This window comes from Lipomyces arxii (genome assembly GCF_038497795.1).
Source record: "Lipomyces arxii strain Phaff 12-163 unplaced genomic scaffold V1512scaffold_27, whole genome shotgun sequence".
Classification (NCBI taxonomy): domain Eukaryota; kingdom Fungi; phylum Ascomycota; class Lipomycetes; order Lipomycetales; family Lipomycetaceae; genus Lipomyces; species Lipomyces arxii.
The window spans coordinates 84177-105425 of NW_027117726.1; the positions used below are offsets into that span (position 1 = coordinate 84177).

General features: G+C 44.1%; 10 protein-coding genes across 10 annotated transcripts; 4 read left to right on the forward strand and 6 right to left on the reverse strand.

Moving 5' to 3' along the window:
• Positions 1-709: 709 nt before the first annotated feature.
• On the forward strand, positions 710-3304 carry V1512DRAFT_212657 (OPT oligopeptide transporter protein-domain-containing protein; the record flags this gene model as incomplete). The annotated part of the gene is made up of 1 exon (XM_066913568.1): positions 710-3304. The coding sequence occupies one exon, from the start codon at positions 710-712 to the stop codon at positions 3302-3304; it is 2595 nt and encodes an 864-aa protein (XP_066769434.1).
• A 5-nt stretch (positions 3305-3309) lies between these two features.
• Positions 3310-4547, reverse strand: V1512DRAFT_267738 (uncharacterized protein). The gene is made up of 5 exons (XM_066917344.1): positions 4354-4547; positions 4218-4309; positions 4130-4168; positions 3642-4084; positions 3310-3599 (listed from the first exon to the last, which is right to left on the reverse strand). Exons 1-5 carry the CDS (start codon positions 4498-4500, stop codon positions 3340-3342), a joined length of 981 nt encoding a protein of 326 aa, XP_066769435.1. The 5' UTR covers positions 4501-4547; the 3' UTR covers positions 3310-3339.
• Positions 4548-8362, reverse strand: V1512DRAFT_230236 (uncharacterized protein). The gene is made up of 3 exons (XM_066913944.1): positions 7649-8362; positions 7350-7602; positions 4548-7304 (listed from the first exon to the last, which is right to left on the reverse strand). The coding sequence occupies exons 1-3, from the start codon at positions 8126-8128 to the stop codon at positions 4744-4746; spliced, it is 3294 nt and encodes a 1097-aa protein (XP_066769436.1). The 5' UTR covers positions 8129-8362; the 3' UTR covers positions 4548-4743.
• Positions 8327-10152, reverse strand: V1512DRAFT_89103 (NADP-dependent oxidoreductase domain-containing protein). Its single transcript, XM_066918554.1, has 4 exons — positions 9076-10152; positions 8637-9021; positions 8482-8572; positions 8327-8434 (listed from the first exon to the last, which is right to left on the reverse strand). The coding sequence occupies exons 1-2, from the start codon at positions 9654-9656 to the stop codon at positions 8637-8639; spliced, it is 966 nt and encodes a 321-aa protein (XP_066769437.1). The 5' UTR covers positions 9657-10152; the 3' UTR covers positions 8327-8434; positions 8482-8572.
• Positions 10153-10510: 358 nt separating this feature from the next.
• Positions 10511-11651, reverse strand: V1512DRAFT_267744 (uncharacterized protein). The gene has a single exon (XM_066917345.1). It carries the CDS (start codon positions 11489-11491, stop codon positions 10649-10651), a length of 843 nt encoding a protein of 280 aa, XP_066769438.1. The 5' UTR covers positions 11492-11651; the 3' UTR covers positions 10511-10648.
• A 183-nt stretch (positions 11652-11834) lies between these two features.
• On the forward strand, positions 11835-12942 carry V1512DRAFT_267745 (uncharacterized protein). Its single transcript, XM_066917346.1, has one exon. The coding sequence runs from the start codon at positions 12041-12043 to the stop codon at positions 12857-12859; it is 819 nt and encodes a 272-aa protein (XP_066769439.1). The 5' UTR covers positions 11835-12040; the 3' UTR covers positions 12860-12942.
• Positions 12943-12973: 31 nt separating this feature from the next.
• Positions 12974-15078, forward strand: V1512DRAFT_230248 (ABC1 family-domain-containing protein). Its single transcript, XM_066913945.1, has 2 exons — positions 12974-14101; positions 14147-15078. Exons 1-2 carry the CDS (start codon positions 13126-13128, stop codon positions 14938-14940), a joined length of 1770 nt encoding a protein of 589 aa, XP_066769440.1. The 5' UTR covers positions 12974-13125; the 3' UTR covers positions 14941-15078.
• V1512DRAFT_89492 (LrgB-like family-domain-containing protein) lies at positions 15017-17445 on the reverse strand. Its single transcript, XM_066918555.1, has 2 exons — positions 17114-17445; positions 15017-17061 (listed from the first exon to the last, which is right to left on the reverse strand). The coding sequence occupies exons 1-2, from the start codon at positions 17216-17218 to the stop codon at positions 15100-15102; spliced, it is 2067 nt and encodes a 688-aa protein (XP_066769441.1). The 5' UTR covers positions 17219-17445; the 3' UTR covers positions 15017-15099.
• A 505-nt stretch (positions 17446-17950) lies between these two features.
• V1512DRAFT_267751 (uncharacterized protein) lies at positions 17951-18723 on the forward strand. The gene is made up of 3 exons (XM_066917347.1): positions 17951-18079; positions 18132-18240; positions 18290-18723. Exons 1-3 carry the CDS (start codon positions 18034-18036, stop codon positions 18576-18578), a joined length of 444 nt encoding a protein of 147 aa, XP_066769442.1. The 5' UTR covers positions 17951-18033; the 3' UTR covers positions 18579-18723.
• On the reverse strand, positions 18645-20676 carry V1512DRAFT_267753 (isoprenoid synthase domain-containing protein). The gene is made up of 2 exons (XM_066917348.1): positions 19007-20676; positions 18645-18955 (listed from the first exon to the last, which is right to left on the reverse strand). Exons 1-2 carry the CDS (start codon positions 20315-20317, stop codon positions 18794-18796), a joined length of 1473 nt encoding a protein of 490 aa, XP_066769443.1. The 5' UTR covers positions 20318-20676; the 3' UTR covers positions 18645-18793.
• Between the last annotated feature and the right edge of the window lie 573 nt (positions 20677-21249).

Sequence of the window (21249 nt, forward strand, 5' to 3'; positions counted from 1 at the left end):
CTCCGCTAAGAAAAGTATAATCGAGTGTATGGAGGCACATCGTTAGCTGCGTAGACTAATGGCTATGTGGGTTTAAGCGGAACAGCTTCAGCGCACTCGAGCTTGCAGGTTGTTCTTACTGTGGTTTGTATACGGAATACGTATTTGTACAGAGGACCAGGTGTGTGAAATAACAACTAAATTAGATAGATCAACCGGCCTTTATCTGGCCTGTTCGTTATCTTATCCATGCCCAGACCACGAGGACCGTGCAAGAGCAAATACATGATTGAGCACTCTACTTACTCTGTCTCAAAGACTAGCACTGTCAGTACTTTAGTTACGTACAGCTACGAACACGGTTTGACACACAAAGAGTTTAATGATTTAGTATCGGGCGAGAAAATGTTCCGAAGCTGCTGTTTACAAGTGGAACGTGCCAAGTCATCAAGGCATGGCATTTCTTGTCCTTTGCACTATCCAGATGACATTTTTAGTTTCGTGTGTCTATACATATTGACAGGCCGTGGATCCACTTTGATAGACACGGCCAAGACAACTACGGTTCTGTTCCGCATATCTTCACGATTGACCCATTGTCTATATATACTCCTGTCTATACCCTTCTAATTCTGTGTCTATTATTCCATATCTTGTAGTTCTGCTGTTGCCTTTATCAAGGTATATCTGTCAACTGACTACATCAAAAACAATATTGACAAGAAATTGAATGACGGATTACGAAAAGAAAGCAACAGAAACTACTGTTGTGTCTAACGAGGTATCGAACGACTACTCATCCGCCAACGAGAAGACTCATGAACTGCACGAACTCTCAATTGACAGTGTTGACCGTCAAAGAATTATTCACCGTTTAACTGCTGTCCATCACGGAAATGAAGAAGATGTTGTCGTGTTTGATAAGGGAGCCGAGTTTTTATTTGAAAAGATGGCATTACTATCGGTCACCGAGGGAGTAGAAGTTTTAAAAGCCGCCGTTGAATACCATGCGTCTGACGAAAACTTTCCGGCGGTTGATATGGATAGAATTAGGAAACTGCTAAAGGGACCGGAATATTACGAAGGATCTACGGAGGACTATGAGCTTGATATCAAGATTGAAGCTGCTCTTATCAAATATCACTCGCCGTATCCAGAAGTCAGAGCCGTGTGCGATCCATTTGACGACTCAGACCAGGAAGTAGAGACACTCAGAATGTACGTGCTAGGACTTGCCTGGGTCGCACTTTCTTCCTTCATCAACCAGTTTTTCAGCCAGCGTCAGCCAAGACTGGCTATCACTTCCCAGGCATGCCAGATTTTGCTGTACATTAACGGAGAGTTCTGCGCAAAGTTCTTGCCAAATTGGGGGTTCAGACTCTTTGGTCACAGATACAGTCTTAACCCCGGTCCATGGTCACACAAAGAGCAAATGCTTGCTACGTTGATGGTTAACGTCGCATCATCGTCTGCACCACTGACATCGGCGCTCTTAGTCTTGAGAATGCCAATGTTTTTCGGCCTGCCATATGTTAGATTTGGATTTATGATGGTGCTCAACATTGCAACTATTTACATGGGCTTTGGTTTGGCTGGCTTGGTGCGTAGACTCGTCATCTACCCAGTCAAGGCTATTTGGCCGACCATTCTTCCTACACTAGCTTTGAATAGGACTTTACTGATCGGTGAAAAGAAGCACAACATTAATGGCTGGACCGTGTCAACTTATAGATTTTTTTTCTACACCATGGCAGGCTCGTTCTTGTGGTACTTTCTGCCTGGATATCTCTTCAGAGCATTGAGTTACTTTAACTGGATGACTTGGATTGCTCCTCAAAATCTAAACCTTGCGGTCATCACCGGATCTATGCTTGGTATGGGTTTCAACCCCATCACCACATTTGACTGGAGTGTCATTAACTTTACGACCCCGCTAGTCGTGCCTTTCTTCTCAGTTTTGAACAACTACATTGGTGTTTTTCTCGGTGCATTTATTGTCTTGGCCATGTACTGGACTAACTACGAGTACACTGCGTATTTGCCAATTAACAGTAACTCAATCTACGACAACACTGGTGCCAGATACAATGCGTCGCGAGTTGCAATCAACAACCAGTTTGACGAAGCCGGATATCAGAGTTACTCGCGCCCATTCACCTCGGCAGGATACATTCTCACCAACGGTGCCGCGCTCGGGATTCACACTCTCACGTTCGCGTACATCGTCTTGACCGAATACAAGCTTCTTTGGAGCTCCTTCAAGGGCTTGTACGACGGTCTGCGTCACCGCAACCAGTCGAACTTTGACTCGTATTCTGATCCGCACACCGCCATGATGGCAAAGTATCCCGAGGTCCCGGATTGGTGGTACCTTGCGGTTCTTGTTCTATCGTTCGTGTTCTCGGTCGCGGCCATCTCTGGATATCCGACAAACACGCCGGTGTGGGCGCTTATCTTGATCATGGTCATCTGTGCTATCATGTTGATTCCTAGCGCCATTATCGCATCCGTGACCGGTTACGAGCTCGGGTTTGCAAACCTGACATTCGTCATCATTGGATACATTCTTCCCGGTAATGGTATCGCGAACTTGATTTTACGACAGTACGGATGGCATATCGATCAGCAAACCGAGGGCTTTGTTTCTGACCTCAAGATGGGCCACTACGTCAAGTTGCCGCCGCGAGCAATGTTCAGGGTTCAGATGATTGCGTGTCTGGTGCAGTCATTTATGACTGTTGCTATTCTTAACTTTTCAATGGACTCGATTAAAGGCTTTTGCGAGTACACTCAGCCTGACCATTTCACTTGCGCATACACTCATAGTTTGTACGCAGAAGGTGTGCTATACGGCATCATTGGTCCCCGACGAATGTTTGAAGATTTGTACCCCATTGTCAAGTGGACGTTTCTGATCTGCTTCCTCGGTGTCTTGCCGTTCATCGCGCTCAAGTACAAGTACCCTCGTCAAATGCTGTACGTCCACCCGGTGTTGCTGTTGAACGGTCTTTCCAAATGGGGGCAGTCGTACAACTTGTCGCAGTACACACCTGGTCTGATCGCCGGCTACATTTTCAACTATCACTTGAAACGGAACTACGAGATGTGGTGGACAAAGTACAACTACATTTTGACGTCAGGTCTGTCGGCTGGAATCGCATTCAGTGGAATGTTTATTTTCTTGACACTGCAGTATACCGAGACGTCGGTCAGCTGGTGGGGCAACTCAGTTAACTCGGCTGGTCTGGACGGTACATACGCGGCCACAAAACTTCCTGTTCCCGAAGTCGGATACTTTGGTCCGCCACCTGGTTCATGGGCGTGATTTACTTGCTGTTTATAATTTTAATCTTAATTATTTTAATCTTTCCAACTATAAGTAGCAGCAAGCCGGCGTTTCAAATGCTCGCCGGCCGTAATCACGTCAGCCCCGGTCGGCACTGCTAGGCTTGACGCCTTGATGACCGGGCTCGGCACGGGCTCAAGAAGAATGTTGTCGGCCGGATGGCAGAAATACGCCATAGAGTATCTGTCGCTGCCGCGCTTGACGGCTTCAATCGGGAACTTGACTCTATGCACCGCAGACTTGAGCACACCTGCCGTCCAAAAACTCAACTGATCTGGGCCGTTAGCATAACCACACAAAAGAACAGGTATCGTACCGGCAATATTCACCACGATTGGCGGACACGCCGACGGATCTTTAGCTTTCAGTGCAGGAATCGGAACCCACTCCCCACTCAGAGGTGACTGAACTTCCAACCCGTCCTGGCCAGCACGTTGAAACAGTAGCGTCATCGATCCATAATCCGTATGCGCGCCCGCCCTGATCTCGTTCGTGCCGTCCCCCGTCACGACGGCGGGGTAGTATAGGAACCGGAGTATACTCCCGCTGAACTCCTTCAAGTCGTGTCTTGACGAGAACCAAGTCTTCCCACCAGCAGCATGGTCGACGGCAAGTGCCTCTGCAAGCAAGTCGAGCAACTTGTTACATGTCGCATGACACTTGCTCGCAAACGCAGCAATGTCAGACTCGCAGTCGGAAAATACTTTTGGTAAGGGCTGAATTGCTTTCGAGTCTTCAAATTGCCCAAAATTGAATACCCTAAAAATTCGTAAGTAATATTCAACCCAATGGTGAAGTCATTACTCTTTAGGATCACCGCCTTTGTTGCTCTTATCGTCCAAACTTCTTGTATTAGCTCACTCACTGTTCGTGCCCATATGTCAAGTCATACACTTCTTGATTCACACAGGAATACCCTCGATTCGTAGATGAAATCGGAAATTTTTGCTTCTCATTAATGGGCTCCATAAAGAACTCTTTTGCCTGTTCGTTGTTAACACCACTCAACTACCATCAAAATTACGCACAAGCCTGAACATGCCATCGACATCAGACGCAGTAAACGCACTTCCTTCAATAAACACAAACCCAAATGTACTAGCTACTTCATACAACTTCTTGACCGTTTCCGGACTAGGATCTGAAATGTCAATTACCGGCACTATCGTCGTCATCGTTTCTCGTCTGGTCTACTCGAAGGCTTCTACAATTCAACCTCATTAGCTTTCAAGCCTCATTACAAGCGGCTCCATAGTGTTAGATTTATCTCTAGTAACTCTAATCATACACACTCTCCCTTAAACATCAAACATAAACCTAGCATTGAAATCTCCGACCATTAAAAAGGTAAAACGCCATTGAAAAGTGCAATTATCTCATAACCCCCCCCAATATCCTTTGTGTGTCATCACATTCTTTCAAGTTGTAGACCTAAAATATATCTCAAAATGTGGTTCGTATTTTAAATGCCGCCAGACGACAAAGTACACGTGCATCAGCAAGTTCGGAAACCGCTGCGCAAAGTACGACAAAAATTCACCCGGCGTCGTGCCAAGCGCATGTTGCGCACTAGGCGACAAATCTTGAAAATGATGTCGCTTGTTACGCATTGCCCGAAGCAAGTCAAGCACCTTCGTTGGATTGTACTTGCGGTACTTTGCAAGATTATCGAGCATACTTCGGTCAATCAGTCGCCACCAATCGTTGTACACCACATGCTGCGGGTCAGATTCAAGGTCAAGCAACAGCTCACTCGGAGGATCGCGAATCTCAATTTCGAATCGGTCGGATGCCTCCAGCAAAAAATTAAGTTTCTTTTCCGCGGGCCAGAAAAAAGGATGAATCATGACTTGCGCGGCCGACGGTCGCTTGTGCGGATCTCGGCCAAGCATGCTCTTAATCAAGTCCTTGGCTTCGACTCCTTCACTGCCGAGTATGTCAAGCAACTGGATGCTATAATCGCCCTTAATGATGTTAGCCTCACGCATATAGCGATCGCCAAAAGGATGCGCCCCGTTCGACAAAACATAGTAAAACACACAACCCAACGAAAATATGTCAATCGCCCGAGTAGCTCGCCGGTTCGAAAGTGTGTCAATCACCGCGGGCTCAGACGTCGATCCACTATGATTATGTAATGTGTGACTAGACGTAGAACCCGAATCATCGGCTTCAATCAACAACTCTGGCGCCCTCCAGCCAGACGTACCAGCGGCATGGGCAGTAGTTGCCCGGAAACTGCTTTGGTCACCTTCCAGTTTCTTACACAGTCCGAAATCGGAAATCAGCAGCCGCGCTGGCGCTAATTGCCCACCGACATATGACTGTTTTGGCGGCGCGACCAAAATGTTTTGCGGTTTGATGTCCCGATGCACAATCTTTAGTGAATGCAAGTACTGTAAGCCGTTCGCAATTTGATACAACACTTTCGCTAAATCCATTCTCGCAACCAAATCAGAGAAATCGTTTGGCCTCTCAACCACATCCTGCAGTGTCGCGGGACAAAGCTCAAGCGCAATGTACAAAAATCGCTGACTTTCCTGCTTGCAGAAATATCGAACGACATTCGGATGATCATCGCTTTCCAGAAGCAGTGACACCTCATGAGATGCGACGTCGTAGAAGTCAAGAAGCATCCGCTTGACTGCCACTTCCCGCTTCTCAAACATGCCCTTGTAAACAACAGTGCCATGGCTGCCATATCCCAATATGGCATCACTCACTTCAAGTGCATTAATTTTGTATAAATTACCCGGTTTGCTTTCATTATCCAAAACAGATGAAATAGATGGCAAGGATTCTTCCACGGGCTTCCTTGAATGATCGTCGACAATCACTACCGTCTGCACAACCTCTTCTGCGACAATCGGCTTCTTTCCAGCGCCAACTTCTGAAGTTTTGACGGTGACTGCACCATCTGCATCAACATTCTCGGTATTTTCTTCAGCGGTAGATGTTGTTTTCTCATCGGTAGCGTCGTTCGTTGCTTTCACAGCGTCCGCATCCTTAGGACCTCCGTTTCCATTTTTTCGACCTCCACGGTTTCCACGTCTTCGACGCTTTACTGTCGGTGTGGCAGTCGCCCCTCTGTCATTAGCCGTCGCAAAAGAATCCTCTATTGTCTCGTTGGCGTTGCCAAATTCATCATGTTCTTCTGCAACAACCGATGACACTTCTGGCGGCGCTTCAGCTTTGACATTCACTTCAGGAACAGGAGTCTCTGTTTCTGCCACCTGCACTGCAATTTCGCTATCCGATGGCCCTATCTTTGCAAAAAAATCTCGAATCGGCCGACTCCGATATAACAATAAGATTGCAATCAGAATTGGTGCGGCCAAGCTCAGGTCTACGACTGCTCGCATCGGTATAGAAATTGATCTTGACCCATGCGACAATATTTCACCTTCCAGTTCGGGTGTGATCAGTTCTCCAGTAGACGGACCGTCAATTCTGTAATGTGGGAATACAGTCTGTGGCCTATGGCTGTCATGAACACCAACCAGTGAATGATACTGGTCTTCAGATCCAATTGGTATCACACCCAGATTCCAAAGCGCAACTGGAGCTCTTCTGACTAAAAAAGGGAAGTTTTGTTCCGAAAGTGCATACCACCCGCCATCATTTGTACGATTCACAAACGTCGATACAATATCACTCGTACGTGAGACTTCATACACGGGATCGCGCACTAGAGGCTGAGGAAGTACAACTAACTCTTCGGAACCGTCTATTGATTGATAGGACGACATAACGTCGAAGGTTGTAATCGCCGGTGACGGTAAAAGCCGTGCCCAAGTTCTGCCTTCATTCGCATAGTCTACTCCAAAAACATTACCGTCATGAGAAGAGTACACGTATAGATTATCCGGACTGGTAGTGTGCTGAATTGCCAAGTCTGCATCCATATTATTCGGACCCCAGCTAGTATAACTTATACTCCAAACCACACCTTCATCTGATTCAATTTCAAGACGGTATTCTGTACTAATTAGTCGAATGCAAATTAGAGACTAAACTCATTTACCTGTCTTGCCAACCATAAATTTTTGCTGAGTCCCAAATGCAGTGTTCCAGTCATCGTCGTCATCTTCCAGTTCCAATTCATTAGTAGCGTTTCTGTCAATTGACGAGCCGGTGCCGTATGTTTTCAAAATTTTGCCAGTTCGGGCATCAACTGAGTACATTCTAGTCTGCCGCATTCCAGTGTAATGATTATTATCACCAGACAATCGCAAAGGTGACTCTAGCACAAGCTGTTCGATTGTAATTGGTAATTTCTACCCCACATTAGCACGAGAGTTGGCGCTCGAAAATCGTACTGACCTGAAGTCCATTATCTGGAGTAAAATAGTACAAAGCACCTTTACCCAGAGGTTCCACAATCCATGTGACATCGTCGGCAATTGTATGTTCATGACTTCTATTACCCTTTGTCGCCTTCACGACGGAACCCTCGCCATTCAAACTCCATCTTTCCTTTCCCGTATCCCTTTCACATGCGTGCAATGAACCATCGACCGTAGCAATCAAAAGAAAATCTTCTAGTCTCCAATCCTTTATATTCCGCTGTACTGAAATCTCAGTTGAAGCTTTATATTGAGGTTGTGGTATTGGATTTCCATTGCTTACTCGCGCAACCGTCGATTTACCCCGTGCTTGTGTGACTACAACATTAGATTCCTTTAAAGGCCGTTTACTTTGGTTTGCAGCTGACTCAGTAAGATCAATTAAAAGAAAGACCAGACCAAAGATCAGCAACACCAAGGTGTACGGACTCAGAGCAAACGTGTGAGTACACCGCATAGGGTTAAAAACAGCTGATTAACAGCAAAATCAAATGCAATCTTATTAAATAAATTACACCTCACTTTTTGGTCCCTTTTCTTGTTTATTTATCGAACTTTTTTGGCCAGAAATCAAAAATTCAACAAAATTTTGGAAAAGCAAGGAATCCTTAAAATTAAGGTTTTACCGAAACTCTGACGTCTCTAGACCCAGCCTCGCACAAAAGTAGTCACGTGAATGCGTTCTCCGCCTGGCTTACAGATCTTTACTATTCTAGCAAAATAATACGCTAAATACGCAGCTAAATATTGTTTGATTTGTTTACTATTGCTATAAGAATTATACACAGTTAGCAAATACAATATACGTACAGTGAGTAAAAGCCAGAATACGCTTATGCCAATTCATTCCGTACGTCATCCATAAGTAGCTTTCAATTGTTGGGCCAACAACAATAACGCCAATTAAAATATCAGTTAAAATGAAGACAATTCACTCTGACTTTTGCGTCAAATCATGACTATACCTAAAAATGGTATGTCGGAGCCTGAGATTTCACAATCTCCCACAACCTATCAACCCCAGCAACAACGTCGTCTGGTAAAGGTCCCGCGGTAGCGTTCAAAACGTTCTCCAAAAGCTGGTTTTTGTTACTACCTCCTAAAATTACAGCATTGTTTTCGTTATCGGACAAGCCGGAATGATAACGAATCCAACGTAAAGCAACTGCATTGCTTGTAAGTCCGTGCTTTTCGGCAAGGTCATTCAATGCTGCACTGGCTTCAAAAATCGCATCTTTGTAGAACATGTTCTGGTATAATCCTCCAAATGTTGCGTTGATATCAAATCGTCCATTGGCATCTGGACTCTGACCCTTCTTGATGTTTGAAAAAAATCCGCCTGCAAGTGGACTAGATACTGTTAGCCTTATTCTTGCGCCATAATCTTCGCAGAAGGACACTCACGTGAACGCATAAAACGCAATACCATTTTTTCTCAGCAATGGAAACAGATGTTCTTCTGGCAACCGAGAAACCAAATTGTACAGTCCTTGATACACTGTCGGCTTAACCCATCCATTCTTTTCAGCATTGTCCAAGAAAATCTGAACCTCGTCCGCAGTGTAGTTTGAAAGACCAAAGTTTTTGAACACGCCTTCCTTATACAACTCATTCATCGCCTTATGCGTCTCATCAAACGGAATGCTGCGGTCCGGCGCATGCAAGTATAACGTGTTGATCTGCTTTATCTTCAAATGCTCAAGCTGGGCCTTCGCTGACGCAATAATCTTGTCATAGGCGTGAGCACCTGGAATGAATGATCGCACTTTAGTGTCGATAGTAAATCCCTGCTTCTCAGCTCCCAACTCGCCAATGATCTTCTCAGACAGCGTTGGAGTGTCTCCTCCTGGATACACATAAGCCGTATCTAAATGGTTGACACCATGCTCCTTTAAGATGTCCAGAAACTCTTGTGCCTGAGATGCGAGAGGCAATCGCTTTGGATCTCCAAAAATTACTGTTCCAGAAACAAGCTTTGCGACCATTTTCAGCAATTTGTATAATGTCAATTTGAAGACTTGAAATCCAATGAGAAAACCCGACAAATATATAGAGAGTACATGATGCCAAATGTCAGCAAGATCGACCCAGCAGTAGGGCTCTACAATTTCAAAGGCGTGCACGTAATAGGCTGGCTTAACACTATTTGACTGTGCAGCTTATGACGCTACCACTAATCCCGCTATATATGTCCCGTTTCTCATTTAAGCTTTAACGTACTTCCACCTATAGTCTTGAAAGCATCACGTGGAGCGAATAACAACATTCCGGAGAATCAGAGCTGACCTGCTGTCATGTTTTAGAGAGTAAGCTTGCAACGGCTTACTAATTGCACCGCTTTTTAGGGTCCAGCTGTGAAATCAAACATGTGAAGATGTTGACCCGATCTAAGGTGACAGTCAGTCCTATATTGGCTGTGTCTGGATCTGCCTGCTAAGTAGCAATTTTCTTCTAAATGTTGGTGTACGACTGCTTAACTTCAAGTGAATGCCAATTATACCGTCTCTATTTGCGAAACGAAATTTAATAACTTGTTGACAGGTTTAGACGGTCGAGTCGGATGGCTTAAAATGGCATTGAAATAAATCTGATAGTTTAGTTGCCTATGACTTGTACGTTTTTTCAAATGTTTGCTTGCCGTTTTAATTTTACAAATAGCGACTCTGGACCGATGAAAACCAGCAATATTATACGCGGCGACAATTGGTTTTATTGATCAACAGTATAGTGTCACGCATCAGCTTTTCTCATGCGGTTAAACACTTCTTTTGAATTACACACAGATTTATCGAACACTACAACTAGATAACAAAATGTGCTAAATTATATTATATTAATTAATTAGTTATTATAGTTATCCCCGTAATTGCATAAATAAAACCAAACTCCATAAATATTAAATTGATAGTCAGAAAATCGTAGTCACCGAGCGACTACACTCGGGTAGGCGATTTCACGATTACACCTTCCTATCTCTTTATGCGACTGTTTTCTGCTCGACTGGCTTAGCCTCCGGAATACCAAGACCTAGCTCATCAATATCCATCTTCCTCGACATGAACAACAACATTGTGTTCAAAACTGGAAGTGCTATCAAATCAAGAATACCGTAGAAAACACTTTCTGAGGTAGGAGTGATGACATTACCGCCTTCTGACAAACCCCAGGCAATTGGATATAATGAGTAGATAAGACCAACACCGGCAAGTAAGATACGGAAGTAATTTCTCAACCTAGGCTCGACGGTCATGGCATTGAGCTCGTTCAATGATTGCGGAGCAACAAATGCAAGATTATAGAAGACCAAAACCCATGCACATAATCCGAAGACGAAGTAACCCCACTTATATGTCGACACGACAACAGACCCGACAAGACCGCTGATGACATAGACTTCCATAACGCCAGCCATAAACAAGGCGGTAACCCAGTTAAGACCAGCGAAGAACGCCATGTTCAGGATGATTAGAGGAGCCGACATAAACCATCCGATGTATCTGGCATAGAAAACCTGTCTCAGACCACCATCCTGTTGATGAGAGAATTCAGTCTGGACTGCGGCCCAACCAAGGTTTGAAGCCATGGTGAAATAAGCGATTGCTGAAAACAACGCCGCTGCGATTGAGGTGTAGTGGAAAAACCTTTCACGACGAGGGACGAAGTAGGTCAAGACGGTATAGGCGATCGCTGTAGCGCCCATCAGTGAGAAAACCGTCCAGTACCAATCCGAGCCGCTAGTAACAAGGTGGATTTCAGTTCCGGTAGGGGGATTGATATCCAGAGCCTCATTTCCAGCACGGGCAAGTAATGATGCGACCATTATAATTGTTGTAGTTGTGTTTGTTGTTTGTGTGCTTAATGCACGAAATGTGTAATTGTTGTGCGCAGTAGATGTAAAACTGTTAACTGATGTAGAACAGAAAATACCATGGCGGACTGTCGATGGCAATTTATAGACGGGAGGTCGCGTGTCGGTACGGAATAGACGGAAATTCGGCTCGTGAACGGTGTCTGACGCGTGGTGAAGATAATTCTATCGTGGCGCCACCGGTGACATCATGAGATTTTATCATCTCATTAGCGACAAACCCTAATTTGCAACGTGGCTGATAAGGTTTCATGCGGAACACACGGCCCGAGTTTAACATAATACACAAAGCCCTTGCTTATTCACTACCGGAAATCTGGAAATTGCCAGAAAGTTCAGGAGACCACTTGAATACTCGAATATACGACTGTACGTCAGCGGCCATGAATATATTCTTTTAGAATGATCTTGCTCATCTATTATTTATACCCTTTTACTGTCAAGTACTGTTCATGTTTCATTTCATCTGTTTATTACTAATTACCAACATCTAATTTAATCATGCCTATTTTTTATTCTCATCAGCCGGTGCTCTCTTTCTTCGATGCTTTGGCAGAGCAGCTAGCAGCTCAGTCAGCTGTTCACCATAAGCAACAGCAAGCACAAGCAGTCCGACCACAGTCTCAAGTCCTTCAACAAATAAAAAAACAGCCACAACCTCAGCAGACGGTCAAATCATCAGTGATCGTACCTCCTATTAATATTTATGATCTGTCAACTTCATATGTTATTCAAGCTTCACTTCCTGGAGCTAATCTAGCAGAGATTGAGGTTGGATACAACCCAGATCCGAGTCAAATTACTTTGTCAGGCGTGATCAGTGAAAGATTAAACGGACAAGTCATAGGTACAGACATCCAGCAACTAGAGAGAGTTATTGAGCGCAAATCCGGAAAGTTTGAGCGAAACATCAATTTGCCATCATCAGTGAGAATAGACTCGGACAAGATCTCTGCCAAATACATCAACGGTGTCTTGGAGATTGTGGTTCCAAAGGCAGCCAAACCTGTGAAGCGCAGCATCGTTGTTCAAGTCGAGGAAAGACAGCCTGGTTCAATCATAATTGAGAGAAAACCAGAGGCGGTGGAGAAGGTGGCAGAAAAGGCATCTACTGAGTCTCCAGTCAAGTCAAATGACATACCCACAAAGGCAGTAGAAGAAGAAATGGAAAACGTGGAATCAGCCAAAACTTCTGAACAACCACAAATTTCCCCTGATGAATCTGAGACACCTGGTGTTATAAAAAGACGGTCAGTCGAGTTAGAAGATGAGGAAGAGACTGATGATGCTAGTATTATCTCTGTGGACTCGAGTTTTTAATGAAAATTTTGTAAATATGTACGATATGTATAGCTAGTACTTTTGGTGTTTTAGTTAGAATATACGCAGCTTGTCCTGTTTAAGATAGTTGAAGCCAGTAGATATCGTAGACGGGGCGGAACCAAGAACGGAACAAAAAACCCTATACCAATTAAACTTTTTTGACGTCTCCATCCGAGAAATACGAAGTCTGGTTGAAGCTACAAATTATCGCCGCAAACTTATGTTTACAAATGGTGGTTTGTCATTTCATACTGAGTTAGGACATGTTTCGTTCGTTTTCAAATACGGCAGTTCGGCGTGTGGTATGGGCTGAGTTTGCAGTGAGGTTGCCACCACGTGCATGTCTTCACTTCACAATCCCAAGGCAACACGAGAACAATGACCATCACCAGCGCGACAGTAACAAAAAAAATGATTCGGCATTCAGGAGTAGAGTGATTTTCAGGTCAGCTATAGGTGCAATGACTGCACTTTCGGCTGTTGGTACCATAGCGGGCTCTTATTACGATGAACTAGAAGAAATGTTTAATCATGTGGTCATGGCAAGCGAGCGTAGTTCTCGGATAGTAGTCGCAGCTGCTAAGTGCTTTGACGATTATCGGGTTGTGTTGAAGCAGGATTTTGAGACTGAGGAGGGGCGCCAAGTTGCATTGTCTGACTGTCATTTGCGCTGTGCAAAAAGAACATATAAGGTGCTGGAGGCAAATGCCGGCATTTACATCAAGATAGGACAGCATTTGAGTGCACTAACTTATTTATTACCACCAGAATGGACCACTACATTCATACCACTTCAAGATCGATGTCCGGTATCGTCAATTGAAAGCATTGAAGCCATGTTTCTGAAAGATATTGGGCAGCCTCTGTCTGAAGTCTTTCTGGAGTTTGATCCTGCTCCTCTTGGTACGGCAAGTTTAGCTCAAGTTCACAGAGCGCGGCTACGTGAAACTGGGGAAGAAGTTGCAGTCAAAGTTCAGCATCCGGCGCTGGCTGAGTTCATCCCCTTGGATCTCAAGCTTACCAAGTTGGTCTTCTCTGCAATTGATCGATTTTTCCCGGAGTATCCATTGATTTGGCTTTACAAAGAGCTGGACTCGTCGATTTTTGTCGAGTTAGATTTCACACAAGAGGCAAAGTATGCTACAGAAACTCAAGCATATTTCAAAAACAAAAAGAAACTTACAGCGATTCGAGTGCCTACGGTTAAATGGGCGAAACCGCGTATTCTAGTTATGGAATGTAAGTACTTATCGGTTAGAAACACCAATTTTTGCTAATGTTTAGACGTCACTGGCGTCCGGCCTTACGATATTAAAGCTCTTGACCAACAAAACATCAGTCGAGATGATGTCAGCATTTGCCTTTCCCATATTTTCAACATGATGATCTTTACGCCCGGTGTTCGTGTGCATTGCGATCCCCATGCAGGCAACCTGGCTATCCGACAGTTGCCCAAGTCTGAACGTGGCCCGTGGTATAACCGGGGGCGAAATTTTGAAATTATCTTATATGATCACGGACTGTACCGTGACGTACCACTTGATTTGCGGCGAAATTATGCCAGATTTTGGCTGGCCGTGATTGACTCAGACGTTCCTGCAATGCGAAAATATGCGTACGAATTTGCCGGTATCACTGACGCACAGTTCCCTCTTTTTGCCAGCGCCATAACCGGTCGCGACTTTAAAAGCGCAACAACGTCGATCATGTCTCGCCGAAGTCGTGACGAGCGAAAGCGAATGATGAACGCAATGAACGGATTGATGCCTAATCTGATTCAGCTTCTCGCAGGCATGCCGCCTGTCGTGCTGTTGATTCTTAAGACTAATGACCTGACACGTGCGCTAGACGAGTCTTTACAGACCAACCTCGGCCCTGAGCGCACGTTCTTAATCATGGCGAGCTACTGTGCCAAGACAGTTTATCAAGAAGATAGAGAAAAGTTTGCAGAACTGTCGGCGTTTAACCCGGTCAGGATGACGTGCGAAGTCAGTGCGTTTGTAAAATATTTTAGACGTGAGAGCAAAGTTGTCTTGTTTGACTTGACGCTCTGGTTGACGAATTTGCTGCATATATGAGATTCGGTTATCAGCTAGCAGGAAACGTATTTACACTGTACAATACAATTTTTTTTTTGTTTCAATCGAGGGCATGGCTTCATATCTAGTTTTTATTAATGTACATATTGATTTTAAATTCATATGCAAATAGCTCCGAAACCAAATGCACAGTAAGTACTATTGCAATCCAACCATGTGTCTCATAACGTGCACGATAGGATTGATTGCGCTCAGCACAATCAAGGTGGTTCCAAACATGACGAAACTCAAACTGCTTAGAGCGCTTGCTCGTGGGTCAACCGTGAGCAAGTGTGCAGTTGCAACCGCAGAAGAGTTAATGCCAAGTGTGATTCCGCGTGTCAAATAATCGTCTTCCCTGATTCTCAACCACTTCAAAATAAAACCCCCAATCAAGACTCCAATGATTCCGCTCAAAATTGCAACAACTGCGACTAAAGATTCAGACCCACCGAGTGACTGGACCACAGGCAACGCTAGAGCTAAAGTGACACTTCTACCAATGAACGAAATACTTCGTTCCGCAGAAATTCCAATCGCATAACACAATGGCGGATAGGCAAAAAATGTAATCAGTCCAACCACGACATTGGGAATAATGATAACTACAAAATGCTTCTTCAAATCGGCTCGGTAACGATACATCGGCATTGCAAGCGCAACAATACTAACGTCCAGTAACGTTCTGAGCATATCACCGGCACCTGGCAAGACATGCCTATATTCTGGAACCCCCCACAGGGTCAGATATGTACGTCCAGTACTGTACGCGTGCAATCCGTCATATATAGTTTTATGATTCGCTTCAGCGACCACAAAGATTCCAAAAATAGTAAATCCTGAACACGTAAAGATAGGGTGTATCACTCGCCGAACCGTTGCAGGAAGACGCAGGCCAATAAATAGCATTAAAATTGTAAGTGTACAATGCGCAATCAACGTGTAACCCGTGGTAAAATACACCGGCAGTCCAACACAAAAAAATACTGTGATGTATAAAAACGTATCAAGATATCGCGTTGCCAATGCTGCCATAAACTCTGCGCGAGGAGTGGGTTTACCAATGAGAAGCATTTGCAGTATCGCTGAGTCAGAATGCTCCGGTTCGATCGTTACATTTTCAGACTGAGATTCCGGTTCGGTCATTGTCCGGCTAGTTGTTTCTTCCTGATCTTGTATGATAGCCAGGCCGCTTGCCTGAGTAAGGTGTCCTGCATTTGCGTCGACTGTATCGCGGCGCAGAGATTCAGCCGTAATTGCCTGGGTGAGAGCATGATCTTCAGATTCAGTATGTGTGGCGACATGCGACCCGGTCAAAACCCGCTTGATTGTATCCATTGTTCTGGTTCTGTGGAGATCACTGCTGCTTCGGTAAGACGCGCTAGACAGACGGGTCGGTATAGGATTTAAACTGTTTATACTATCCGCATCACTCATACTAGCAAGTTCCGAGTCGACCCGGCGGTTCATCCATGTCTCGGGGCTATCAGTTAGGCCTTTTTGCACGGCTGGCTCCGGCCGCTCGAGTGGCATGATGTGGTGTGTTGAACTTCGCTCGGAATTGTTCACGCCCAGTATTTGGTTGGGTTCAAGGCTATCGAGCTCAATGGCTTCTGATAAATCATTTGATTGCGACCCGCGCCTCGTGTTCTCATCGTACCGCGGCGGTGGCACTTCTTCTGCGCGTTCAACGATTGCTCGTCTAGATGTGCCGAGCAGTTTCTGCAACGCGAGCACAAAATATGAAGTAAAAGCCATTGTAACCATAAACCCAAGAACAAAAACTGCGGCAATCTTTCCAATCTCAGCCCCGCTTACAGCTGGTGACAGTGGCAGAAGCACAAACGAAGGGGTGAAGAATGTGTTGATCCACCGAAGAGAAAACCCGAGCGGGACGTCAATGACTTTCGCAAATATGGCCGTACGGCGAGGTCCCAATGTTGCATCAATAAGTAGCATGCATCCGAATAACAGAAGCATACAAACTACCGAGGCTGGAAAATTGACTGTGGTAAGTAAGATAATGCGATGCACACCATACAGACAGCACAATGTGAAGATTACGCCAATAGGCACCAAAATATAAGAGCGAAATAGTCGATAAGCATTCCTGTATAATGTCTGTATAGGTCAGTGATGACACCTCTAATATCTGATAAAAGAGCTCACTCACGAGACTGATGGCATTAACACCGTCGATTAAAAATTGCTTTTGCGGATGATTGATATGAGTCATCGCTGCAACTACAGCCCACGCACCACTAGGAGAACCAACCATAAACTACTGTATCGTTAGTTATAGGCTGATACAACTACCACTGGTCATCTAGTTGAAAGTGTTCCGGTCTCCGGATAAATCGTCATAGACAAATTTAAAGTTTTAATCAGGGTAACTTCCGGAAGCGCACAAAAAAACAGATCGTTCATTGACTATAAATAATACTTACAATTGAGTTTTTATAAGTGCAGAGTAGTAATTGAACGTTGCGTAATGTTAATGGCAGACAAAGTAGTGTACGTGATCTTGACTGTGACTTTTATATGTGCTGATTATATAGTATATAGTGAACAAAATAATTGAACGATCTGTGTAGTGTTCAGTTACGGTTTATGAGCAAATTCCGCTTCTTCTCTAATGTTAGTAACACTTTTAGTTAAATTCTGGATGAACAGAAAGCATTTGGTCGGATTAATCCGTTGAAGTGCGTACTTTGTTTACAAGCACAAAACCCTTAATTATATTTCAAGCCCGCTAATTCATAAAAAAAAGCTCGTTGCCGCTTCGTCAGTGAAATATCTTCAAACCTAATGGAGTGAATAAAAAAACAAATAGGAAGCAGTTAAAATATTTACATAGAATTTATATATTTATAGTAAACATAACAGTAAACGAACAAGAAAGAGACAAGTACGGTCATATCCGAGTGCGGCTCATTCGTACGTCACTGCTCGGGCTCGGCCGCGTATACAATTGCGAGCCGCGTCGGTCCTTTGTTCAACGCGGCTGTCTATTTAAACCTCTTCAGTCACTACACCTTTGCTTTCATCTAATATTAACGTCAAATATACTACTTTTTAAAGCTGTCAAACCAAATGGATCCAGTCTCATCTCTCATAGTCATCATAGCCTCCCTCTTTAGTTAGTAACACCTGAATTTAATTATGGATCAATCAATACTAATACCCAACAGTCCCGCCTCTAGGCGTGTTCTTTTTGTCAGGATGTTCTGTCGATCTTATGATCAATATTGGTTTGACGATGCTTGGATATCTGCCTGGGCTTCTTCATGCTCTATACATGTAAATATACCTCTCTTACTTACCATTACACACTACTAACCTGATCTAGCGAGTATGTATATTACAGTCGCAGAGAGGACGCTACAAATGGTGTCGTTAACTACGACCGTGCTCCAGGTGTTTACTCTGATGCGATCCAGCGTGGAGGTGTCTCAGTCAGACGGATCAGATCGCGTGAATCAGCCCGGTTAGCTAGCGTTACCCCTCTGACCACACAATATCATGACAACGTCCCTGCACCTATTCCGCAACAGCCTGAACAAAAGCACAGCTCTGCTCCTCCCAAGTACGAGGAAGGCAGACAGGGTGGTCAATCCTCTGAATCTGGGTCGGCATGAGTGCAACTCCTTCCTGTCACAAGAAAATTCTGTATACATAATTGGAGTTCGGTTATTTTATGATTAGGCAAAATGATGGTTTATTACCGTACATTATATAGTTGTGAAAAAGCAAAAATAAACTGTCATAAGTTTTGTATCATTACGTAAAATGCCAAGTCCAAATCTAATTCAAAACCAGTCTCAATGCAATCTCTATTTACATTTCCCAATTCTTAAGCCTTTCGCTTAAGAACTGTAGTAGTCATGTCCAGCAGTGCTTCCTTCGCAGACGAATCCGGAAACGCTTCCAGCGCCTTTCTCGCTTTCTCGCTATACTCTTTCGCTAACAGACGTGTTTGTTCAACTCCGTCTGAAATTTCAACCAATTGGCGAGCCTGCAATTGAAGTTAGCGCAAATGCATTACAGTAAACCGCTTATTATGTACTTTCTTAACATCTCCTGGCTGCGAAAACTTTCGTCTAATCATAGGTCCTAGCTCTGGATATTGCTTCCATGCAAACAGAGCCGGAGCAGTGGCTAAACCTAGCTGTAGATCAGCGCCGGCAGGCTTGCCTAATTCAGTCTCAGTAACCGTGTAGTCCAGCAAATCATCGACAATTTGGAAAGCCATTCCAAGGTTTCGACCATACTGGTATGCATACTCAACAAAATCTTCGCGAGCACCAGCCAAAACAGCTGCACTACGGCATGATTTTGAGATCAGACTGGCAGTCTTCAGATATGTCTTATCAAGATAGTAGTCAAACGTAGCCGGAGTAGCAACGCCGGTTACACTGTCTTCTGGTGCCGTGTTTTTCAGTTGCATGACTTCACCTTCAACCAAATTCGCAATCACAGTAGAGATTAGTTCCGTCACTTCTGCATTTCTTAATCGTGCCAACGAGACTGAAGCCCGCCCAAGCAAAAAATCACCGGCAAGAATCGCCATTTTGTTACCGAATGCACTGTTTCCAGAAAGATTACCTCTCCTCAATTCCGCGTCGTCAATAACATCGTCATGGAGCAATGAGGCAGCATGAATCATTTCGGTAATTTCTGCCAGCCGTCGTTGCGACGGCAAAATTCCAGTCTCGGGTTCCACAATTGACTCTGCAAACGTTGAAGATTGAGATTTAGAAACAGTAGTAGCAATAGTAGAAATCACTTTAGCAGGGTTGAAATCGCGAAGAATATCCATAGGACTGATACTTTCGTCAACGTTATAACGTTCCGAGACATGGTCGGACTTTGGCACTTTAAGAACTGCCTTGCTCATCAGCAAAACAAGCAGCGGACGAATGTGTTTTCCTTGAGTCTGCACATAATACTTTGCTGCACTGTCTAAAGTGGGATGTGCAGATCCTAATAACTGTCGGATATTATTTGTCAAATTTGTCATCTCTGCTGCCACCAGCGATAATGGATCTTTAAATGCTTTTGATCCCGACATTGTGTTTCCGGACCTCGCTGCCGAACTGCCAAACGCAGCGTCTGCAATTTTAGACGGAGCAGAAAATACAGAGTTCAAAACTGAAGCAACAGTATTCGTGCTCGCGCGTAATCGTTCCGCTGTGCTAGTATTCTCCTCTTTTGCACTGTTTGATTTACTACCTGAAGTCTTAACAGAAGAACTTGAATGTAAGCTCCTAGCACATGCAGCACCTCCCGTAATTGACAACATTGCCCGCTCTCGTATCCGCGTCAATGGCCGATTCGCTCGGCCGTAGGGACCCAGTACTCGTCCTACTGCACGCATGTTCAACAACTTTCGAGTTAAAGCTGGACTTGTTGTTAAATATAATGACTTTTAAAATTAGACTAATGTCATTAATTAGAATTACTGCAATCCGACGAGTTCGCAAGTCAATTCAAACAGAAATAGATCACTGTTCGCTGTTCGCGGATCAATTCGAAGTGCGAAATTTAAGTGTGTAATGTTGCTGCATATACGCAAAAGATACTGCATTCGCTAAGTAAACGGGATAAATTGGCCGAGAATTGATTATATTTCGGTAGCAACTTGTTTGTATAAATTAGTCAAGGAAAGAGTTGAAGTTTTTGATATTCCTAAAATAAGTTAATTATATGGTCATACGGTTCATACATATATTTATGTCACATATATGAAGTAAAGGCAAATTTCGTTTATGATCGGCATTTTAAAATCGCATTAGATTCTAGTGCCTGCTACAAACTAAAAGACATGTTATACATTTATATATTTATTGGCATCATAATACGTTCCCCACCATATTCAGTGTACTTGAATAGTGAAAAGCTCTAGTACAATCAGTGTCACAGTCGCCGACTGTATATTCAAAATGAGTGTTCAATATTAACAGAAGTATAACTAGAGGTCAACTTTACTGCTCTATTCAAATTAAACTCATATAGATGTACAAGTGGGTCAGATCTTGTAGGCGGTATGTTATAGCAGAAACTTTTTGTGTAGTTATATGCCTTAATAGTGTAGAAATAGTGAATAAGTAATGGCGTGTATGCCAAGAAGTGCAAGGGAACAAATGAGCTTCAAAATTAGCAGCATTGTCAACACAATTATAGACGTACTTTGATGAGGCAGTCTACTCATCTTGCCAGCCAGCAACAAGGGAGAAATCTCCAACAAAGACCGGCCAGCGAGCGACTGTACACGGCAGTCAAGACTTCAGACAACCACAGTGATCCCAT

What these genes read in the sequence shown, in the direction of transcription:
- V1512DRAFT_230248 (XM_066913945.1), top strand. Translation starts at nt 13,126, where the DNA reads ATGTTTCGTTCGTTTTCAAATACGGCAGTTCGGCGTGTGGTATGGGCT. An exon ending in GCGTATTCTAGTTATGGAAT is followed by an intron (nt 14,102 to 14,146) that starts GTAAGTACTTAT and finishes GCTAATGTTTAG; the next exon opens with ACGTCACTGGCGTCCGGCCT.
- V1512DRAFT_267753 (XM_066917348.1), bottom strand. Translation starts at nt 20,317, where the DNA reads ATGCGTGCAGTAGGACGAGTACTGGGTCCCTACGGCCGAGCGAATCGG. An exon ending in AGCCAGGAGATGTTAAGAAA is followed by an intron (nt 18,956 to 19,006) that starts GTACATAATAAG and finishes CTTCAATTGCAG; the next exon opens with GCTCGCCAATTGGTTGAAAT.
- V1512DRAFT_267745 (XM_066917346.1), top strand. Translation starts at nt 12,041, where the DNA reads ATGCCTATTTTTTATTCTCATCAGCCGGTGCTCTCTTTCTTCGATGCT.
- V1512DRAFT_267744 (XM_066917345.1), bottom strand. Translation starts at nt 11,491, where the DNA reads ATGGTCGCATCATTACTTGCCCGTGCTGGAAATGAGGCTCTGGATATC.
- V1512DRAFT_89492 (XM_066918555.1), bottom strand. Translation starts at nt 17,218, where the DNA reads ATGGTTGGTTCTCCTAGTGGTGCGTGGGCTGTAGTTGCAGCGATGACT. An exon ending in GTGTTAATGCCATCAGTCTC is followed by an intron (nt 17,062 to 17,113) that starts GTGAGTGAGCTC and finishes TGACCTATACAG; the next exon opens with ACATTATACAGGAATGCTTA.
- V1512DRAFT_267738 (XM_066917344.1), bottom strand. Translation starts at nt 4,500, where the DNA reads ATGACGACGATAGTGCCGGTAATTGACATTTCAGATCCTAGTCCGGAA. An exon ending in TCGATGGCATGTTCAGGCTT is followed by an intron (nt 4,310 to 4,353) that starts GTGCGTAATTTT and finishes AACAACGAACAG; the next exon opens with GCAAAAGAGTTCTTTATGGA. An exon ending in AAAGGCGGTGATCCTAAAGA is followed by an intron (nt 4,085 to 4,129) that starts GTAATGACTTCA and finishes ACGAATTTTTAG; the next exon opens with GGTATTCAATTTTGGGCAAT.
- V1512DRAFT_230236 (XM_066913944.1), bottom strand. Translation starts at nt 8,128, where the DNA reads ATGCGGTGTACTCACACGTTTGCTCTGAGTCCGTACACCTTGGTGTTG. An exon ending in CTCCAGATAATGGACTTCAG is followed by an intron (nt 7,603 to 7,648) that starts GTCAGTACGATT and finishes AATGTGGGGTAG; the next exon opens with AAATTACCAATTACAATCGA. An exon ending in ATTTATGGTTGGCAAGACAG is followed by an intron (nt 7,305 to 7,349) that starts GTAAATGAGTTT and finishes TAATTAGTACAG; the next exon opens with AATACCGTCTTGAAATTGAA.
- V1512DRAFT_89103 (XM_066918554.1), bottom strand. Translation starts at nt 9,656, where the DNA reads ATGGTCGCAAAGCTTGTTTCTGGAACAGTAATTTTTGGAGATCCAAAG. An exon ending in ATTGCGTTTTATGCGTTCAC is followed by an intron (nt 9,022 to 9,075) that starts GTGAGTGTCCTT and finishes AACAGTATCTAG; the next exon opens with TCCACTTGCAGGCGGATTTT.
- V1512DRAFT_267751 (XM_066917347.1), top strand. Translation starts at nt 18,034, where the DNA reads ATGGATCCAGTCTCATCTCTCATAGTCATCATAGCCTCCCTCTTTA. An exon ending in CATCATAGCCTCCCTCTTTA is followed by an intron (nt 18,080 to 18,131) that starts GTTAGTAACACC and finishes AATACCCAACAG; the next exon opens with TCCCGCCTCTAGGCGTGTTC. An exon ending in CTTCTTCATGCTCTATACAT is followed by an intron (nt 18,241 to 18,289) that starts GTAAATATACCT and finishes AACCTGATCTAG; the next exon opens with CGAGTATGTATATTACAGTC.